Source organism: Mauremys reevesii, linkage group 2 (genome assembly GCF_016161935.1).
Source record: "Mauremys reevesii isolate NIE-2019 linkage group 2, ASM1616193v1, whole genome shotgun sequence".
NCBI lineage: Eukaryota > Metazoa > Chordata > Testudines > Geoemydidae > Mauremys > Mauremys reevesii.
In genome coordinates this window covers 19010366-19030015 of record NC_052624.1, presented here as the reverse complement: position 1 = coordinate 19030015, position 19650 = coordinate 19010366, and the positions used below count along the sequence as shown (strand labels likewise).

The 19650-nt window shown below is 43.8% G+C and overlaps 1 protein-coding gene across 5 annotated transcripts in view; it reads right to left on the bottom strand.

Annotated features, from left to right (window-relative positions):
* Positions 1-17050, bottom strand: part of RBM33 (RNA binding motif protein 33) — a 158077-nt gene extending 141027 nt beyond the window's left edge. For 4 of the 5 annotated variants that reach the window (XM_039523248.1, XM_039523251.1, XM_039523252.1 and 1 more), the window contains exons 1-2: positions 16736-17049; positions 2852-2930 (exon numbers count right to left, since the gene is read on the bottom strand). In XM_039523248.1, coding sequence (XP_039379182.1) covers positions 2852-2930; positions 16736-16760 — 104 coding nt within the window. In that variant the 5' untranslated portion in view covers positions 16761-17049. Of the gene's footprint in view, positions 1-2851; positions 2931-16735 lie in introns of all 5 variants that reach the window. The other variant, XM_039523249.1, reaches the window with a different exon arrangement.
* Positions 17051-19650: the final 2600 nt, after the last annotated feature.

The window sequence follows — 19650 nt, the reverse complement described above, 5'->3', positions numbered from 1 at the left end:
ACTACGGCCCACATCCGGCCCGCGGGACCGTTCTCCCCAGCCCAAGCTGGCCCCCAGTCCCTCCCCTGCTGTTCCCTCTCCCCCGCACCCTCAGCTCACTGCGCCACCGGCACAATGCTCTGGGCAGTGAGCTCTTGGGGCAGTGCAGCTGCAGAGCCCGGCCTGAACTGGTGCTCTGTGCTGCACGGTGCGTGGCTGGCTCCAGCCAGGCGGCATGGCTGCCTGTCATGGTGCAGCTGCGCCGCCAGCCACCGGTGCTCCAGGCAGTGTGGGCAGGGGGTTGGATAGAGGGCAGGGGGTTCTGGTGGCAGTCAGCGAGAAGGGGTGGCTGAATGGGGCAGAGGTCCTGGGGGGAAGAGGCAGTCAGGAAGGAGAGGAGGGGTTGGATGGGGCGACGGGAGACAGTCAGGGGCGGGAGTTCCGGGGCCGGTCAGAGAGCGGGGGTGGGTGTGGAGGGTTGGGGTGGATGGGGCAGCTGGGGGCAGTCAGGGTTGGGGGTTCCAAGACAGTCTGGGGACATGGAGAAGGGGTGGTTGGATGGGGCAGGGGGGGCAGTCAGGGGTGGGAGTCTGGGGGCAGTCAGGGGACAGGGAGTTGGAGGAGTGGATGGGGCAAGGGTTCGGGGGGGGGCATCAAGTAATGGGGGGTTTGGAGAAGCAGGGGGATCGGATTGGGGCAGGGACTGGGCCACGCCTGCCTGTTTGGGGGAGGCACAGCCTCCCCTAACCAGCCCTCCATACAATTTCTGAAACCCGATGTGGCCCTCAGACCAAAAAGTTTGCCCACCCCTGGTCCAGACTGTACCCTGGGGAATGTCATAGCAGGTTCATGGAATTTTCAACACAGGCACAAAAATTATGGGATAGAGAAGACTCTAAGGGGTGTAGAAAGTTGTATGATGGGAACTTGACCCTACAGTCCCAGTCACCCCTGCGTGACTTGTTTCTGCCCCACCATGCATTGCGCTGGACAGAGTTTTGTACACTGCGATGCCTACCCATAGTGCACTACACTGTGCATCAAAAGAAGCAGTTCTGGTGACTATGCACAGCGCTGATGCAAGGAGCCAAGAATGCATGCACACAAGCAATATACTAACTTTAGCAGCTTTATGCCGACGTAACTTGCGGCAGCAAAAGTTTGTAGCCTAGACATGTCCTTAGAGTGGATAAAAATTGTACTGTAAACAGAGTGAAAGATCAGACAAAAGCATTAAATCAATTAGGGACTTTGATTAGACTCTACATCGGTTTTACTATACTAAATGTCTGAACAAATCACCATGATACTAGCATGGAAGAGAACGTGTAAACTTTTTTGGCAAGTAGCTTGACAAGTGTAGTTGGATTGTAGGACTCAATACAAAAGAACATAGCTTTGCTTCCCAACTAAAGGTATGTCTACACTGGCAAGTTTCTGCGCCACAAGTTATACCACTTTTATTAAAACACTGGAATTAAACCGCTCTTGCGTGTCCACACTGTGCTTCTTGTGACGCTGGAGTGCATCCACATTAGCAGCTCTTGCAACGGCAAAGACAGCAGTGCATTGTGGTAGCTATCCCACTGTACAACTGGCCGCAGGATGCTTCGGGAAGGGTTTGCAATGCCTCATGGGGCAGGCACAGCATTATATGATGCAGGTTTTCCAATCCCATTTTTCCATGGGCATCCTGCTATATTGCCAGCTGCTTTTCAACAGAAGCGGGGGAGGTGTGGAGGAGAGTGAGACAGGGCGTGTGTGTGTATGGAGGGCGGGGAGAAAGTGTGTTTTAGGGCCACAGAGTATGTCAGCATGCTGTCTTGTAAGTTCAGACAGCAGCAGGAAGCAACCAGTCCTGAAGCAGGGGGAGGGGGAAACCCTGACATCAGCCCCTGCCTCCCTCCCTGGGCTCTCCGCAAAGCGGTCTCTCTCACACACACAGACACGTCTCTGTGTTCAACAGCACAATGGTTAATGTTTCAACAGCACATTAATGGTTTGCTTTATGTCCCAGATGGCTGTCAGAAACAGTGCTTTGAAAGGGGAGTGACGTATGTCTTCAGGGCAGCCAAGTTCAAAACAATGAGCAGAGTGGTAACTTGAGGCATTGTGGGACAGCTCCGGAGGCCAATTACAGCACAGAACGCAATCCAGTGTCTACACTGGCAATAAAGCACTGGAGCCTCTGCACAAACAGCCTTACGATTCTCGTCGAGGTGATTTTTTTGCAGCACTGCAACTGAGGACTTTCTGTGCGCAAAGTGGCTTGACAGTGTGTACACGTCCACAGTTTGAGCACAAAAAGGCTGCTTTACTGCACAGAAACTTGCCAGTGTAGACATGCCCTAAATTTGGTTACACTTTCAAATCTTTTCAATAGCTTTATATTTTTCAACAGAAAATCTAAAAGAAACCCACCCATCCTTCCCCCTCCCCCTGCCAAAAAAAAAGAATGACTCAGATTAAAGACAATTTTTTTTAAAAGGTAGCCAAAGATCACAAGTTGTAACAGAAGTTATCAGTTGTTTACGGCATATGCCTCCAAAGACTGGCTAAAATAGCTTTAAATATTCCATGATTGAGAAGGTAAGCGTAGTCAGAAAGCTGACTGCAAAAACAGTTATGTATATCCAACATTTAAAAAAATCTATTCTATGCTGTACTGGAGCTGTTCATGCCTTCAGACTCTAAGCTTGTCAAGGCAGGTATATATGTATGCCAACATTTAGCATCCACTGACAGACACATAGCTGCCAACAGCTTCATTAATATCTGAATTTGCACTGTTTTAAGAATTAGAATACAAAATGGCACTCCAAGAAACTAAAGCAATGTAATACGATGTCTGACCATGAAAAAAGTTAACTACCTGTCCCAGTCATCGTCTCCAGTTCTTCTTCTCCAAGACCTTTCTGCACCAGGCTTATCAAACTGATCAAAGTCATCATCTGTAAAGAAGAAGACTACATTAGATAGTTCTTACTGGAATATATATATAGGAAGCACAGAAGTTTTCTAATCCTGATGCAATGACTTGTTCTCTTTAGGAATTACAGTCCTACGCCTTTTTGGTTTTACAATTTTTCTCTAGTATTTGTTTAATTCAAAAAGTTAAGATGTAGTTTGGCCTTAGTTAGTAAGGAAGTAGTAATAAGATGTAGAGATCTTATTGCTAACGAAGTTGAGACTGCAATGTGGGGAAATCAAATGTAGGAAAGGATGTCAGCACATTGATTGAAAAGTTTACAATCAAAGGGTCAGCCCACAAACAGAAAGTAAGCTACGTCTGCAGTGAAACCAAATTTCAGATGGTAAAAAGTATTTAAACACTACCTAAAAAAGTCAAGTTGTGCTGACTGGTTATCAGGAAATATTTTGCTTTTTAAGTGAATTTGTTTGTTTGTAAGTGGCGAGAATTTGGCAGCCTCGAAAACTGAAGTTCTAAATTTATCCACAAAATAGGTGCAGCATGCAGCGTTCAGACAATCTTCCCATATTGCCCAGCTAATATGTCTGACCTGTAATTCAGAGGGACCATCTCTTGTGAGGAGAGAATAATCCATTCCTCACCCCCAACTGGAATATGGTTATAGTATAAAAAAGGCTATCACTAGAACTTTGGATTAACATGATTTTTGTTTTAATGGCTTCTATAAGACAGGTGCCATTTTTACATAATCACTTTCCTGACTAGAATAAGTACAATTATTTGTCTCTTATAACAAAGGGGTACCAAATTAGGGCCAATCTCAGAATGATTTTTTGATGGTTTGATTTGAAATAAGCCTTTAAAAACCTACACCTTTTCAGTTTCCACTTAAGATTTTGCGTGTGTTCAGGTCCATTCAACCGGGCATCTTTCTGTGACAATTTCCCCACCCAATGGCCCTAGTTATCTTCCTTTTGTCTAATTTAAATGCACATTTCATTGATGACACTCATGGAAAACCCAAGGTGAGCATAAAAAATAATGAAAACTCAGCTAGGGCAGTCACAGCAACTGTTTTCTAACTAAAATGGTAGTCACTATACATTCCCATGCCATTAAAATTGTTTGCAGTAGCTTGTGACCCAATGAAAGTCAAGTCATGCATGATGAGGTATAAAAGGCAAAAGGCATTGTTTTAGATTTCTTTTGGAAAAGAAACAATACACCATTTTTTAAGGTCCTAACCAAGGGAACTCAACTACTTAGCATATTAGTGCAGCACTCCACATCCAAGCAGTATCTACATTTTAATATTTTTTCCTCCACAACATCCAAGATCCAGCTTTTTCTCTGCCCACACAGATAAAATGTTTGTCCAGGACTTCACATCATCTTGCTCCTTGACCAATAAAACCTCCTCCTTTCCGGCCTTACCAAATACCATCTTGATCCCCATATAGTCAAACGCTGCTGCAGAAACCATTTTCCCGAATTATAGCTCACTAAATACCATCTTGATCCCCATATAGTCAAACGCTGCTGCAGAAACCATTTTCCCGAATTATAGCTCCGATTATGTCACCACTCTCTCCATTTTCCCCTGCTCACCATACACTCACAGGCATGGTCTACTCTACTTAGTTTTTATACCAATATAACTATGTCAGTTGGGTGTGATTTTTTTTACCACCACTTCTACAGGTACAGCCCCTAGCATGGGCACGTTATACTAGTAAAAAGTTACCTTATACCAGTACAGCTTATTTTGTACAAAAAGACAAATAGGTTATACTGGTATAACCGTGCCCACTAAGAGGGAGTTATACTACTTTAACTATATCGGTATAGTTAAAGCAATAGAACCAACATGTGTGTGTAGATAGGCCCTATGGCTCTTTGGGTCTTCACCTCATCCTACTTATTTCTTATAATGGTATGTATGCTGCCATCAACCTATACACTTCAGCCTGGTCTACACTAGAAAAGGGGAAACTACACTGACAAATCCTCTCCTACTATAGATGCAGCTTTAATAAGCAAAAAAAGGGCTTTTGCCAGTATAGTTTATACTGAACAAAATAAATTATACCAGTTTAAAAGTGCTTTTGTGATATAACAATCTACACCAGAGCTTTTCCCGGCATAGAAGTGTGTCAAAAAAAATCACAGTCCTAATCAACGTTACTATTCCAGCAAGAGTTTTCTACTGTAGACCTTGCCCTCCACGCTACCAACACTACTAGCCTTTATTATCCATTAGTCCCTCTATCACTCATCAGTGTCCTCTAAATATCTTTGCACTTTCTCCCATGTCATCCCTTCTCCATGAGAGGAACTCCTTGTAAAGATTCACAAAGCTACATTATCCTCTTTCAAATCTCTCATTAAAGTTTCCTCTGCCATGATTCTTACCAAAGAGTCAACAATGGCTAGACACTGCTTATTACAAGAATCATGATTTTCACACTTTTATCTTGTGCCTCCCATGTCTGTCTGTTGTAATCTCTCGTTGTTTCATGTATTTAGACTGTAAGGTCTTTGGAGAAAAGGGACCATACTTTCATTTCTGTACTTTGCCTAGCATAATACAAATAAATCTACAGACCAAAAGTGAGAGTTACAAATTACCATGGTACTATCAAAATTTGATTTAACACTTTGAAATGTATTGTTAGAGGAGCCCATAAGAGGGTTACAAGTATTTGGGTAGTCAAGAACGGAGTCATGACAGAAATAAATTTAGGAACCTCCTAGTGAAAAGCATTCATTTCTAACACTTATGGTTTGCAAGATATTAAACATCAAAGTGTTTTTTGATTCATTGTATGACTAGTGTTATTTGGAGAATAGCAAGTCACAATCGTGTAAATTTTTCATTTCTGAAGCTACAAAAATTTTAGTCCCCCCTCCTCCTTTTTAGGCCTTTATATCAGGAATTCACAATACAACCAAAAGTAAATGTACAAACTTTACATGTGGATGTGATGAGGCTTCCAGAGAAATTCTTATGAAGCAGTTCATGTTAATGTCAAGCATGGTTACCTGCCCATAAAATATAACATGTAAGGGAAGACAAACTGTAAAACTGATGGGGGGGGGGAAGATGAGGTAATATCTTTTACTGGACCAACTTCTGTTGGTGAGAGACAAGCTGTCAAGCCACACAGAACTCTTCTTCACGTCTGAGAAGAGTAGTCCCAGCGTCACAGCAAAATGCAAGATGAAACAGATTGTTTAGCATAAGTAATTAGTACATATTGTAAGGTACCATTCAAGGTAGTGTAAGAATGACAGCCAAACATTTTCCACAACTCTCAGACAGCAGCAGGAAGAATTCACACACATAAAATAAACCCCAACCTGACAGGAAACCACAAGACTTGCTGCAAAAGTGGCCCCTACCAGCCCACATGCATGCCTGAGGCTCTCCTACAGTAGGTAGTGAGACAACAAGATGACTCTCTCTGTCTTCCCACCTCACTACCGTGGATAACATCAGGCACCTGATGCGAGGCTGAAAGATACTCACTAAGGGCACCAGCACTCTACATGAACTTTCACAGGTGGCAAGGGAAGAAAACAAGAAAATGTGTGTGCTAAAACATACCAGGATTTCCCAACTGAAGGGTAGACTTAAAGGACATCAGTGGAAAAAAGTGGTCCATTGTTTGGCTCTGTATCGCTACAATAATATAACAAAAGAAACCCTCCTATCAAAGAAAGAAGTCAGTGCAAAACTGCACACACACTGGCTGAAAGTCAGCCATTTTGTTAGATAAGTTTGACCTCCCTCTAGAATTGGCCAACATCAATCCCTTAACATGCATTAAGGTTTCTTAACATAGTATGCTCATTTCGCTGGCAATATTTTTCCTTGCATTATATTTTTCTAGTACATGGGAGCACTGTTGCATGCGTTAGACAGTCGCATTTCCATAATTTGGTAGATTGATTAGTTTTTGATTCTGAGTGTTGTATAGCAGGTAACGTTTACAGGTATTATCCTGCTTAAAAGGGATGGCAAATCGTAAGGATTTTCTGAGGACAAGTTTCCACAGAGCAAGGAGATCTAATTTTTCTTTCCATATCTAACTAGCTCCTTCTTCAAAAACCTTCACTAAAATACATAAAGCCTTGTTTACTAGGCTAAAATAAAAAATTGCCTTTTAAAGACTCCATTAGGGTGGTAGATGAATCAGCTGGAAGATTGCATAGCAGTGTTCTTATAATGCTTCCTATAGCAATACCAATGCAGGCTAAGAAAAAGCTTGTCCTATATACTTGTTGTTAAGATGCAGTGTTTAAGCATTTCACTTAGATGAGATGGCTAAAACCTCTCATCCAAGCAAAACATTAGACTCAGTCACAGTTTGTCAGACCACTCTGTTTTATTAGCACAGCGCTCTGCTAACAACACCCAGATAATGTGAGCACCATGCAAGACACAAACTATCTTATTTATACAGCTAAAAGGACACCAACTAAACAAAGGAACAAAGAGCAAAACTGTAAAATTTACCTGGGGCACAGCATGCATATCCTACTTCCTTACTAACTCTTATCAATCTAAGGCTAATACTTCACCAATCACCCTTAAGTGGAACAATTATTGCTTCCTTAATGTCTGCATTCCTGACACCTGGATTGCAGCATTTCAGCTCTTTTGCTTAAAGGTATACACAGCATTTCTTTAATCCTTTCTATATTTACAATATAATTCATTCTACTTTCACAATCCGTCCTTTTGGTCAAGCTACGCCATGACCAAGATTTTCTGGGTTTCACATATTAACCGTTCTTTATCTCTTTGTTCATCTGCGATATTTAAAATTATCATATTAGCACTCTGTTTTGGGGCAGTCACCTGGGTGGCATGCCTTACACAATTTTGGATACAACAGGAGACTAACTGAAAACATACAAAAATTATTAGGATTCCAAACAGGATAGTCAGGGCTCCCTGAAACAACCAGTTTTCTATGCCAGATAAATTGAAAAGGTTACTTAGCCACTTCCATAAAGAACTCGGCTCTTTATGGGGAAGATATTTGTTCTAAGTGGCTAGCGCGATCTATTACCTCATTGGTATCGTCAGGTATAAACACACAACATTGTTTTCCAATGAGAGCACAGGTCCCTCCTTTGGCCGCCAGCACTATGTCCAATGCCTGACGGTTTTGGAGGGCCACCTGTCGGATTGCTCCTGTTTCTTTGGCCAGGGCTTCTTTTTGTTTTGTGCACCTCACCTCTGCTGTGCTTCAGAGGGTCACTTAATTTTTTATTATTCTTTCACTACAGCTTTTATCTGCTATTGTTACAAAAAAAACAACCAACCAACCCAGACTCCAGAATCTCTTCCTATGCTCCTGATTTTGACTGCCCTATTGCAGCTATGACTTGATCTTTATTTAAAAACATTTTAAATTTTGTAAAGAATCAAGTTACCCCTTAAGGGTTAAATGCTAAATCCCAAAACCAATTGCCTGTGTCTTGCAAAAAGGTCTGTCAGTTTTGCAACTTTGAATTAAAGAGTCAAATGAATTTTTAGTGGCATTAAAAACAAAAACAAAACCAATTTATCTTACACCTACAAAACAGGAGTTTTACAAACCAGATGTGCTGGTTTTGATTCTTAGAACTTTACATATTTTCACAGACAAATAGATACATACACATTTTCTTTTCCTTAACATTCCTTTACATTGCTTTGTTTTTACATAGCTGTATATATATTTGGATTATTTACAGGCATTCTTTTGGAAAAGGGCCCATTTTTCCTTCAGAATGGCTGCAAAGAAACCAAGAATTCTCTCCCTTTAACACGGTCCTTTTTAACATTTTCAAAAAGTTTAACTGCTTAATTCTTTCCAGCCTCTGTAGAGTTAACTTTTCACTCTTTCCTTAAATCACTTGTTTATCTCCCAAAATGACACCTTTATCACCTCAGATTTCACCATTTTAAGTACTGTTCCAGGGGTTCATGCCTGCACTTACTGCTCTTTTTTTTTTTTTTTTTTTTTAATACTCCTGACACTATGCCCTTAGGGCTTCCAACCTGTTTTTCAGTTTCTTTATCTGTTGCTTGCCTGCTTGTCTGGGCCCGATCCTGTTTTTTTTCCTTTTTCTTCAATAAACCGTTTGTGAGTGATATTGTGGTCATTTCACAATTTTGAAAGAAATGTTCAAGGAAAGGGACCAGGAAGGGTGGGGGCTAGTTGAGGAGCCAACCCTCCTTGCTGAATTGGTAGTGGAACACAAAAGAATCAGTTTTTGAGGCAGACAACAAAGGGGAACAGAACAAGGGGCTTTTTGTCCTTTTTACAATGAGATGGGAGTATGAAGGGTGTTGGGATCGATCCGGGGTTTGAAGAACGGGGTAAAGGAGAGCGCTCGGTCAGGTGGTGGGAGAGGAGGCTTTTAATAAAGCTTTTAACTTATTATTTGAATATTTGAGAGAGGCGAGTTTTGATTTTGTCCACCTACGATATGCCTCTTCCCCCGACTGCATGAAACAATTAACCTCTTCTTTAGCCAATTTAGTTTTAGGTTAGCCGAGTTTGTCTTTTAAGAAGTCCACTCGGTCTTTGTCCCAAGATCCTAACAGTGGCCACTGAGTTTTGGGATCCCCCTGAGTTAGCCTAGACCATTTTCCCAGAAATTTACAGGAGTCCAGACCCTTCTTACAGGAGTCCAGAGCCATCCTAAAATACATAAAATGAGCGTTCGTTTAGGGAATTGTCCCGACTTAGACGTCTGGTTACCCATACAGGAGGACTTCACACACCAATCACACAAGAAGGAAATTCAGGTTCGTCAGAGCGATGCCTGGTGCAACACACAAAAGGAGCCCACAAGCTACTGCCTCAATCGCCCTTGCTTTCACACCAAGGGTTTTACCCAAAGTGCAGTGCGGCTGTAACTGCAGATTCCACTCACTCAGACCGCAGGGACAGGAACCCCTTGGTCGGCCGATCCCCGGACGGAGATGGCACCCAGACTCAAACACTCCACAGAGAGAACAGATAGACACAGAGACAGAACAGTCCTCAGTCTGGACAAAACACAGAAATAATTACCTGACCAGATTCCTGATGTCAGATCCCGGGATCCCTACCAGAACAGAGTGGGAACCAACAGGTTCAATGGCGTAGACTTCACTGTGGTCGTGCGCCTTTCCGTTCTAGTGGAGGACCGCTCGGGTCAAATGCCCAGGTGCTGTCTGCCATGGTTATTCTACAAAAACGGTCAGGAATCACATGGCCCAGTGACGACGGTTGGCATCTCGGTGGGACCTCCAAATTGTCAAAGTTAGACTCAGGACTCACAGTTTGTCAGACCACTCTGTTTTATTAGCACAGCGCTCTGCTAACAACACCCAGATAATGTGAGCACCATGCAAGACACAAACTATCTTATTTATACAGATAAAAGGGCGCTAACTAAACAAAGGGACAAAGAGAACAAAACTGTAAAATTTACCTGGGGCACAGCATGCATATCCTACTTCCTTACTAACTCTTATCAATCTAAGGCTAATACTTCACCAATCGCCCTTAAGTGGAGCAATTATTGCTTCCTTAATGTCTGCATTCCTGACACCTGGATTGCAGCACTTCAGCTCTTTTGCTTAAAGGTATACACAGCATTTCTTTAATCCTTTCTATTTTTACAATACAATTCATTCTACTTTCACAATACCATTCTCCCTCACTCACACACACAATCACCAGACAAAAATAGTCTGCAAGCCTCCAACAGTATGGAAGTTTTATGTTTTCAGTGTGGGATAAAAAAATCAATCATTTTTTATTTCAACTGGACTTTTTAAATGAAATACATTGTTTTAAATAAACCTAATTAAAATTAAATTTGAAATCATGACAACCTACATTAAGGTCTAAATTTACTACAACTAACATCATTTAAATTAATTTCAAAAATAGTAAGCATACGTTTCTGCCAAGTTTAAAGAAAGTCAAACCACTGAACTGGTGGAAGTCACTAAGCACCTGGAACCAATACTGGTTGAAGGGCTAAACAAGTTTTTGACACCAGTAGCTCTTCTGCAGATGCAGAAACAATGTTTGCATTTCAATTGAATCAACTAGTTCAGTTCAACTAGAGTTAAGAAAACAACTGGGAGGTGAAAAAGCAGGAAACCTTGTTTTCCTTTTCCAACCTACGAATAAAAATTAAGGGCTTGGCTACACTTGAGAGTTGCAGCACTGGGAGTTAAAGCGCTGGTCGTACAGCTGTGTAGGGAAAGCGCTGGTGTGTGGCCACACTCACAGCTACCAGCGCTGCAGTGTGGCCACATATGCAGCGCTGTTGGGAGTGATGCATTATGGGCAGCTATCCCAGCGTTCAAGTGGCAGCAACATGCTTTTCAAAAGAGGGGGGTGGGGTGTAGTGTGACAGGGAGCGGGGGAGAGAGAGAGAGGGAGTGGATTTTTGGAGCCAACACTGTGTATCAGCTCCCTGCCTTGCAAAATCAGAAAATTTTCCCGACCCCTTACTCTTAACTGCAAACAGCCTGCAGACCAGATAAGCAGCTGTTTCTCTCGTCAAGCAAACACTCATCCCCCTGCCTGCCTCATTCACAGGGGTTATCTCAACAGGAGCTGTGTTTGTTTTTTAAATAAGCAGCTCCCGGAGCCCCAAGTTCACAACAAAACAAAGAGAGGCTGCATAACAAAACAAAGAGAGTAATTTAGTTAAAAGCATTCTGGGATATCTCCTAATACCCTGGAGGCCAATAACAGCGCTGGTGTGTGGCCACACCTGACAAGCAGCGCTGCATCACCAGCGCTGCACTCGTTACACCCCAAGCAGACCAGGTGTACAGCCAGCGCTGCAGCCAGGGAGTTGCAGCGCTGGATGTGCTTTGCAGGTGTGGACAGTTACTAAGTTGCAGCGCTGGAAAGCCTCCACCAGCGCTGCAACTCTCAAGTGTAGCCAAGCCCTAAGTGTAAGAGGATGAGTTTTACTAGTTCTAAAATCTTGAAGAAAATGGTGACCTCAAAACAAGCAGTTCAATTCACTAACTAAAGATAATACTGATAATACTTTGTTGAATATGTCAGTTAGTTTTTAAGCGTAACATGTTTTAATACATTTTTAATAAATCTTTTTTCTTATATATCCAGCACATTTCAGGTAGTTTTATTTTAAAAATAAACAATTTTAAGATGCTGCTTGTATTTTTAATTAAATTTCCATCCACATAGACCTTGACAAATCATAAGTAAAAAAATCACCTAGTAAATAAGAATCATTTTCTAACATAATAAAAATGTAAAAATTAAGCATCTGAATAAAATGTAAGTTAAGCTATAAAACTGCTTAAATAAATGCATGTAGCTATAGAAGATCTTGCTGGTTAGCAAAAAGAAGCACCAAATTTAATGCAGAGGCTATATTCAATTACAACCATCATGTTTTAATACTTACCAATCAATTAGAACCAACCTTTCTTTAGGAAAATAACTAAAAAGTACAAATGCTAAACTAAATTTATAACCATGTTTTACCGTAAAGCATTTTCATTTAAATCAATCCACCCTATATGTTTCATTTCATTTCAATGCTTCTCATTACTACTGGTCAAAGTACAAGAATTTGATACCATGTAACGTCCCACTATTTTATTAAATCAAAAAAACTTTGTAAATTTCCCCCTTGTCCAAAACACATACGTAAAAGTCAGGAGAAAAATTATATCCTACAATATAATCCAATGTTCGGTAGGCAAGAAGTATTTTCTTAATTGCTTCTATGTTTAGTTAACTGCTTCCTCAACAGGTATTTTAACAAACTAACCAAGCTGGCACTGTTTCTTGCAGGAAGTTTTTGTTAACATGGAGGGAAAGCTGAAAAACTCAATTACTGTACCATCTTTCCAGGCTAATTCAATGTGACCTTGCATCAGCTATTTTGACAACTGCTGGAGTCTAACCAGTGCTGCTACTTTTTCAAAATCTGGAACCTCTGTTTTCAGATGGTATAGAAGTTTAGTGTCTAGTGTGTTTGAGAAACATGGGCTGTTAAAACTGTTAAAGTTGAGATGGGAGAAGAAACAGCTAATCAGAATTACATTAATATATTTTCTTTAAGTTCCATTCTCTTTTACCTGGCCGGGCTTAGAAATTTGTGTGTGAATTAGTAGCTTTTCCAAACACTGGTCCTAGATCAATGATCAGCAAGAGAGCAGTGCATAATCCCTGACAACGTACCATTATTAATTAATATTCTTTGCTAATTGTTTGCCATAAACAACATCTTCTGTAGCAAATCATTAAGTCGACTGATGATAGCTATCCAAGACTTTAAAAAAAATGGAAAAGGATTTCAATAAATATCACATGCAGAACTGTACATAATTTGACATAGCTTTATTTTGTCAAATTACAATTATATAAAATTATGGTCTGTATGTACTGAAGAGGCAAAAAGATCTGAAGTACACTAATTGAGGGCCAAATTGTGCAATCCTTATGCTTGTGTGAGCACTTACTCATTGAGATAACTCCCACTGAAGTCATTGGCACTTTATGAATACTGTAATCAGAATGGTAAGACTTTCAAGGACAGCTTTCCAAAGGTATGAAAAGAGTTGGTTTTAGCCATGAAAATGAAAACTATCTGCCACTAGTTCCTAAAAGTAGTAATGCTTATTGGCACTGGTCCATGACTGGATACAACTAGTCCTGACCTCAGATCTGTGTAATTTTCAAAACCCTAACTTTTGTAGGCCCTTGTCAAAAGTAAGTTTCAATATAGCCAAAATGGCACACACACAGTACTGGTAAACTGTCAGACAGCATGACAAAGTAGTATGCATCATAGGTAAACAAAAATATCCAGGACTCGGCCCATCTGACTGCACAAAAATGGAATCTCTCTCTAGGTTCTGCCTCTTATTGTCAAGAGAAATTAAGTTACAGTGAAGTGAGACAAAATTTCCACTGGACCTGTGAAGCGTTCAGAATTTGTACTACACCTCTGAATTGTGCAATGGCCAACAACAGGCAAAGATGAAAGGAAGGATGCTAGAGTGCTAGTGGCAGAAATTATGTTTTCTCTCTCATAGGTCCAACCCTTCTCTATCCAAAGAGCTCCAACTCTCATCAAAACCCAAACTGTCTACTATAACCTCTTCCTCCAGAGCTTCCTTGAGACATCACTTCCCTTCCAGTCAGCATAAAATGCACCTGGCTAAAGTTATCTGCCTCACCAGCTCTGACCATTTCATACTCCCTCTTTGCACCCCTTCACTGGCTCCCTGCTTCTTCACTACATCAAGTTTCAACTTTTATCTTTACTTTCAAAGCCACAGCAACCAACATTGTCCTTTATTGGCTACCCAGCTAATAACACCAACCTGTTCATTTCTCCCATAACCATCTGCATGTCTCGTTACTGTATCACCCCGTACACAGGAAGTGGCCGCCCTATTCTAGACCACCCAGCCACTACTCTCCTCTCCTCATCCCTTAAACTCAATTCTGCGATGGGAACAAGAATTGAATCTACAACATTAATGCATTTTTTTTTTAAAAACTGACCAACTAAGATGCGCACATACCTAAATTGAGTAACAATATGACCTCATTGTTGTGTTCCTTGTTTTTCCTCACCACATCCCTGACCTACTGTTTACTACTGTGACTTGTTTAAAATTACATTGCAAACTCTTCAGAAAGGGACGACGTCTTTCTATTTGTACATTAAAGCATCTAGCACAGTTTCACATGTTGGAATATTGAATAATATATTTAACCACCACCCTAACCAGGGGTTCACCTCTACTAGCTACATTGAGATAGTCTTTATGTGCACTTTGTCTACACTACAATATTACATTGGGAGAACTATTTCAACGTGCAACACTTTTTTTTTTTTAAAGTAATACAAAGCCTATATTGTAAGCTCACTGGGACAAGGGCCACATCTTCCCAACCTCTGTTCATTACTGAATGCAATGCTGACGCTGAACAAACATTTTTTTGAACCACACTTAGCACAATGGGGTCCTGGTCCATGACTAGGGCTCCTATGCACTACAGTAGGACAAATAATAATATAATTGTAGCTTGAAACAACATTTTGATCAACTCCAGCCCCCTGATCTTGCCTGTCATGCACATGTTTTCACACAAAAGGATGCCCATGCAGCTTGCAATAGTTTTTAAAAACACCTAAAAATGATATTTTTCCTTCCCACAAAATATTAAGTGTTTTTACAATGTGAATTTTAAAAACCTCAGTAACAGAACCCAAGTTTTCAGAGTTCACTTTCACATAAAAATGCACTAGTTTCTTTCATCTAGTCACCTCAAGGTTTTGAAAAAAAACCATGCAAAACAATATTTGACACCATTAAAACTTGATGCCCTCAAAGGTATTTACAATCATGTATACTTGTACCCGTGTTGCTCGCATTCTGATCCTACCCCAAAATTCTCCCCACTTTTTCCAACTTTTAACAATTAAATATTGACAATCATTTTTTTAAGGGCTTATCTTCACTAGGAACGTTAATTATGTTTACATTCTTTTTAACAATTGAGCTACGGTTAACATGATGTTACCTGACTTATCTGTGTAGACAAGGATACCCATGTTCAGCACTATGACAGCTTCTTTGAGTAAATCTTGTACCCAACTGGGTTTGCTCATAATTATTGCAAATGATAATCATAACTTGCCATTGTTTCTACCAAAGGGGCAGCATCCTATCAGCTAACCCAACTGTAAAAAAACTGTTTACAAGTATTTAAATACAAGTATATTTCCTAATGAAACTGATTCCCAAGAGCTACAGGGCAGGGAGAAGTTGAATACATTTTTACATTAAACTTTTCTGAAGAGCTGATTAGATGTGACCCAGCATATCTTTTCCATCTTTAACTCTTAAAGATTGCATTTTGTAGATATGTAAAATATTGCTTGAGACATTTAGAATAGGACAAGACAAAGCAATATGCTATTTTAATTTTATACTCATACAACTCAAGAAAGAATGGCCCAGTGGTTAAGAGTTCTGGCACGGAAACCTTGCTTTGTCACACATTTTCTATGTGACTATGAGCAAGTTAATTAATCTGTCTGTGCTTCAATTCTCCATTTGTAGAATAGGGATAACTACCTCACAAGATGTTTTTTAGGGTAAGTTATTAATACTGGTGAAGTGGTCACATACTCTGATTATAAATGTCACTGGATTAAAAGGCTTTGAATAAAAATACGAGATGAAAATAGACCTATTAGGTCTCATCCAGTCCAAAGCTTGGGAAATCTGCTGTGCCAGTGGTGAGAAAGAAGCCTTTCCTGGCAAGAGAGCGCCAAAAACACAAACTATAGAAACTTTCATTTTGTAAAAGGGTACAGCCCTTATGAATGGGAAAAGATCTTTCTAAAAGTGAATCAGTGAGACCTTCAGGCTTCCCACACCAGCCTCTTGGCTACTGCCCACAATTTCCCCAGGTATCACAAGAGCAACTGACGGGCCTGGTCAGTTATTCGAAGCCTGTCGAGCAACCGCGAAACTGACCAGAACCGAGTCAATTTCGCTCCGCAGCGCTTCTGCTCGGGGAAGCTATGATCCCTAGCACAGGAAGCCAGACCGGGACACCCCTCAGGAGACCCCCATGGACGCCACCTGCAGGCCCCCTTCAGCGCCGTAAGCCCCCCGCCCCCTGCTAGGCCCCATGGCCACAGCTCTCGTCAGCTCCCCCGCAGTCCCCCTAGGCCCGCGCCATAACTCCTAGCGCCACCGCTGCCCACGCCCCCTCCCCAGGCAGTCGCACCGCAGGTCTCAGCTACCTGCTCCTCCCAAGGCAGCAGCCATGGCGCCTCCTCCTGCGCGGGCGGCGGCCGCTGTTGGCAGTGTCTCCCGCAGCTGCAATGAGGGCTCGGAGTGGGGGGAAGGCCTCGGGCGCAGGCCCCGCTCGGCGCCCGGCTGCAGGGGGCGAGGATACTCCGCCCTCCCGCCGCCTGCTCCGCACCACCAGCCGCAAGAGAACAACAAACTAGCAAAACATGGCGGCCGCCACTGACGGCTGGGGGTCGCGGCCGCACCGCATCATGGGATAGTGGAGGGCCAACCCTTCCCTCCAGGAGCGGAAGGCAAAGAAAGGCCGCTGGTTGGCTGGCTGAGGAAGGCCGCGCCGAGGCTGTCACGATAAGCGCATGCGCCACACTTGCCTCTACCGGAAATACAAAAAGACTGCGACGCAATGCGCATGCGCCAAAAGTGACGGACCCGATCTTGGTGACGTAATCCACAGTCTACTGGACAGGCGTGTATCTACAGCCGGGGATGCTGGAGACAGCGCTGCGGGCTTCGGCGCGCATGCGCATAAGGCTGCTGGCGCTGGGCTGGGGGAGAGCTGTGGGCCGAAGTCGTCCTGCCTTGGGGCGTGCGCACTGGCTTCGCTGGCGTGACGCGCCGCAGTGCTGCTCAGAGCGGAGGCAAACCCAGTCCCGAGGGTGTGCAGGGCCTAGGGAGTGCTGCACCCACCTGCCCGGGCAACCCATGGGCCCCTGGTGGCCGGGCCGGGGTCATGTGCTGAAATCCGGTCAGAGACTCATAGCAATGTAGGGCTGCAAGGGACCTCGGGAGACCAGCTCCCGCCCCCTGTGCTGAGGCGGGACTGACTCTAGAGCCCTGGTTTGCAAGTCGAGGGTCGCGACCCAGTACTGCGCCGTGCACTGTGAGGCACTGGATCGTGGCGGCTCTCTCAGCACTGCCGACAGGCCGTTAAAAGCCCCATCGGCGGGGCTGCCCGGCTAAGACAGGCTAGTCTCTACCTGTTCCCACACTGCACGGTGCCCCGGAAGTGGCCAGCAGCAGGTCTGGCTCCTAGGCGGGGCAGCCACAGCCCACGGGCCTCCACACACTGCCCCCACCCCGAGTACTGGTGCCACGCTCCCATTGGTTGGTTCCTGGTCAATGGGAGCTGGGTGCTTGCTGGTGGGAGCCATGTGGAGCCGTTTGCGAGCCTCTGCCTAGGAGCCAGACATGCTGCTGGCCTCTTTCAGGGTGCAGGGCGGTCCATGGTGCTAGGACAGGTGGGAAGCCTGCCTCTGCATCCCGGTTGCGCTGCTGACTGGAAGCCGCCGGAGGTAAGCCTGTGCGCCAAACCCCAGCCCTGAGCCCCCTCTAAACCCAGAGCCCCTTCCTGCACACCTAGCCCCTCATCTCCAGCCGCACCCCAGAATCAGGGGCAGCTCCAGGCACCAGCACGCCAAGCACATGCCTGGGGCGGCAAGCCACGGGGGGCGCTCTGCCGGTCGCCACAAGGGCGGTAGGCAGGTTGCCTTCGGTGGCTTGCCTGTGGAGGGTCCGCTGGTCCTGCGGCTTCGGCGGACCTCCCGCAGGCGTGCCGCCGAATCCGTGGGACCGGGGACCTCCCGCAGGCAAGCCGCCGAAGGCAGCCTGCCTGCCGTGCTTGGGGCGGCAAAATACTTAGAGCCGCCCCTGCCCAGAATCTGCACCCCCGAGCCCAAAGCCCTGACCCCCTCCTGCACTCCAACCCTCAGCCCCAGCCCAGAGTCCCTTCCCACACCCTGAACCCCTCATTCCTGGCCCCATGCCACAGCCCTCACACCCACACCCTAATCCTCTGCCTGAGCCCCTCCCACACCCCAAACCCCTCATCTCCAGCTCCGTTGGGTCACAGGCATCAACAATTTTCTTCAACTGGGTTGCCAGAAAAAAGTTTGAAAACCACTGCTCTAGATCATCCCTGACAGATGTTTGTCCAGCCTCGTCTTAAAAGTCTTCAGTGGTGGAAAATACACAAGCTCCCTTGGAAGCATGTGCAGTGCTTAACTATCCTTATAATTAGAAGTTTTTCCTAATAGCTAACCTGGTTAAATGTCCCTTGCTGCAGATTACTTCTTGTTCTACCATCAGTGGACATGGAGAACAATTGATCACCACCCTCATAATAACAGCCTCTGCCATGTAAAAACTATTATTAGGTCCCCTTCAGTCTTGTTTTCTCTAGATTACATTTGCTCGGGTTTTTTGGCTTCCTCATAAGTCAGGTTTTCTAAACCTTTTATCATTTTTGTTGCTCTACTTTGAACTTGCTCCAGTTTGTCTACATCTTTCCGAAAGTGTGTAACCCAGAATTGGACACAGTACTCCAAGCTGAGGCCTGACCAGTGCCAAGTAGAGGTCACATCTCAGTGCAGGCAAACAGATTTTGTGTCTGAGCTGATAATTTTATAATGCTTTCACAAATCTTTTCGAGCAGCTGTGCTAGTGCTTAGATATGGAAACGACCAACTAGATCGTGCATCCCCCCTGCCTAGGGCTCAGATTGGGTGAAAAAAGGTGGCAGTACTCCTATAAGCTCCACCCACAAAATAAATCCCACCTATTGAGTCACCAAAATAAGATGCTATTTACACAGTCAATTGTGCAGATGGCCTTCTTGAGTTTAGCTCCTTCACTGTGGGGCTTGAATATGCCCATGGGCCCAGCCAGAATTCTTGGGCTCAGCTCCTTGATTGTAGGGGGGGAAAAGTTGTATTTCCAAAATGCCACCCACTGGTGACACCAAAGAGGGGTCACTTATGTTGACCACCACAGGGCATCTGAATAAGCTGCTGAATGGACAGTTCACACCTCTGAGAGCTACTGTGCCAGTCTCATCTCTGCATCAGTTACACTGAGGGCAGGTCTACACTAAAAACCTGCAGCACTTTAGTGAAGATACTGCAATGCC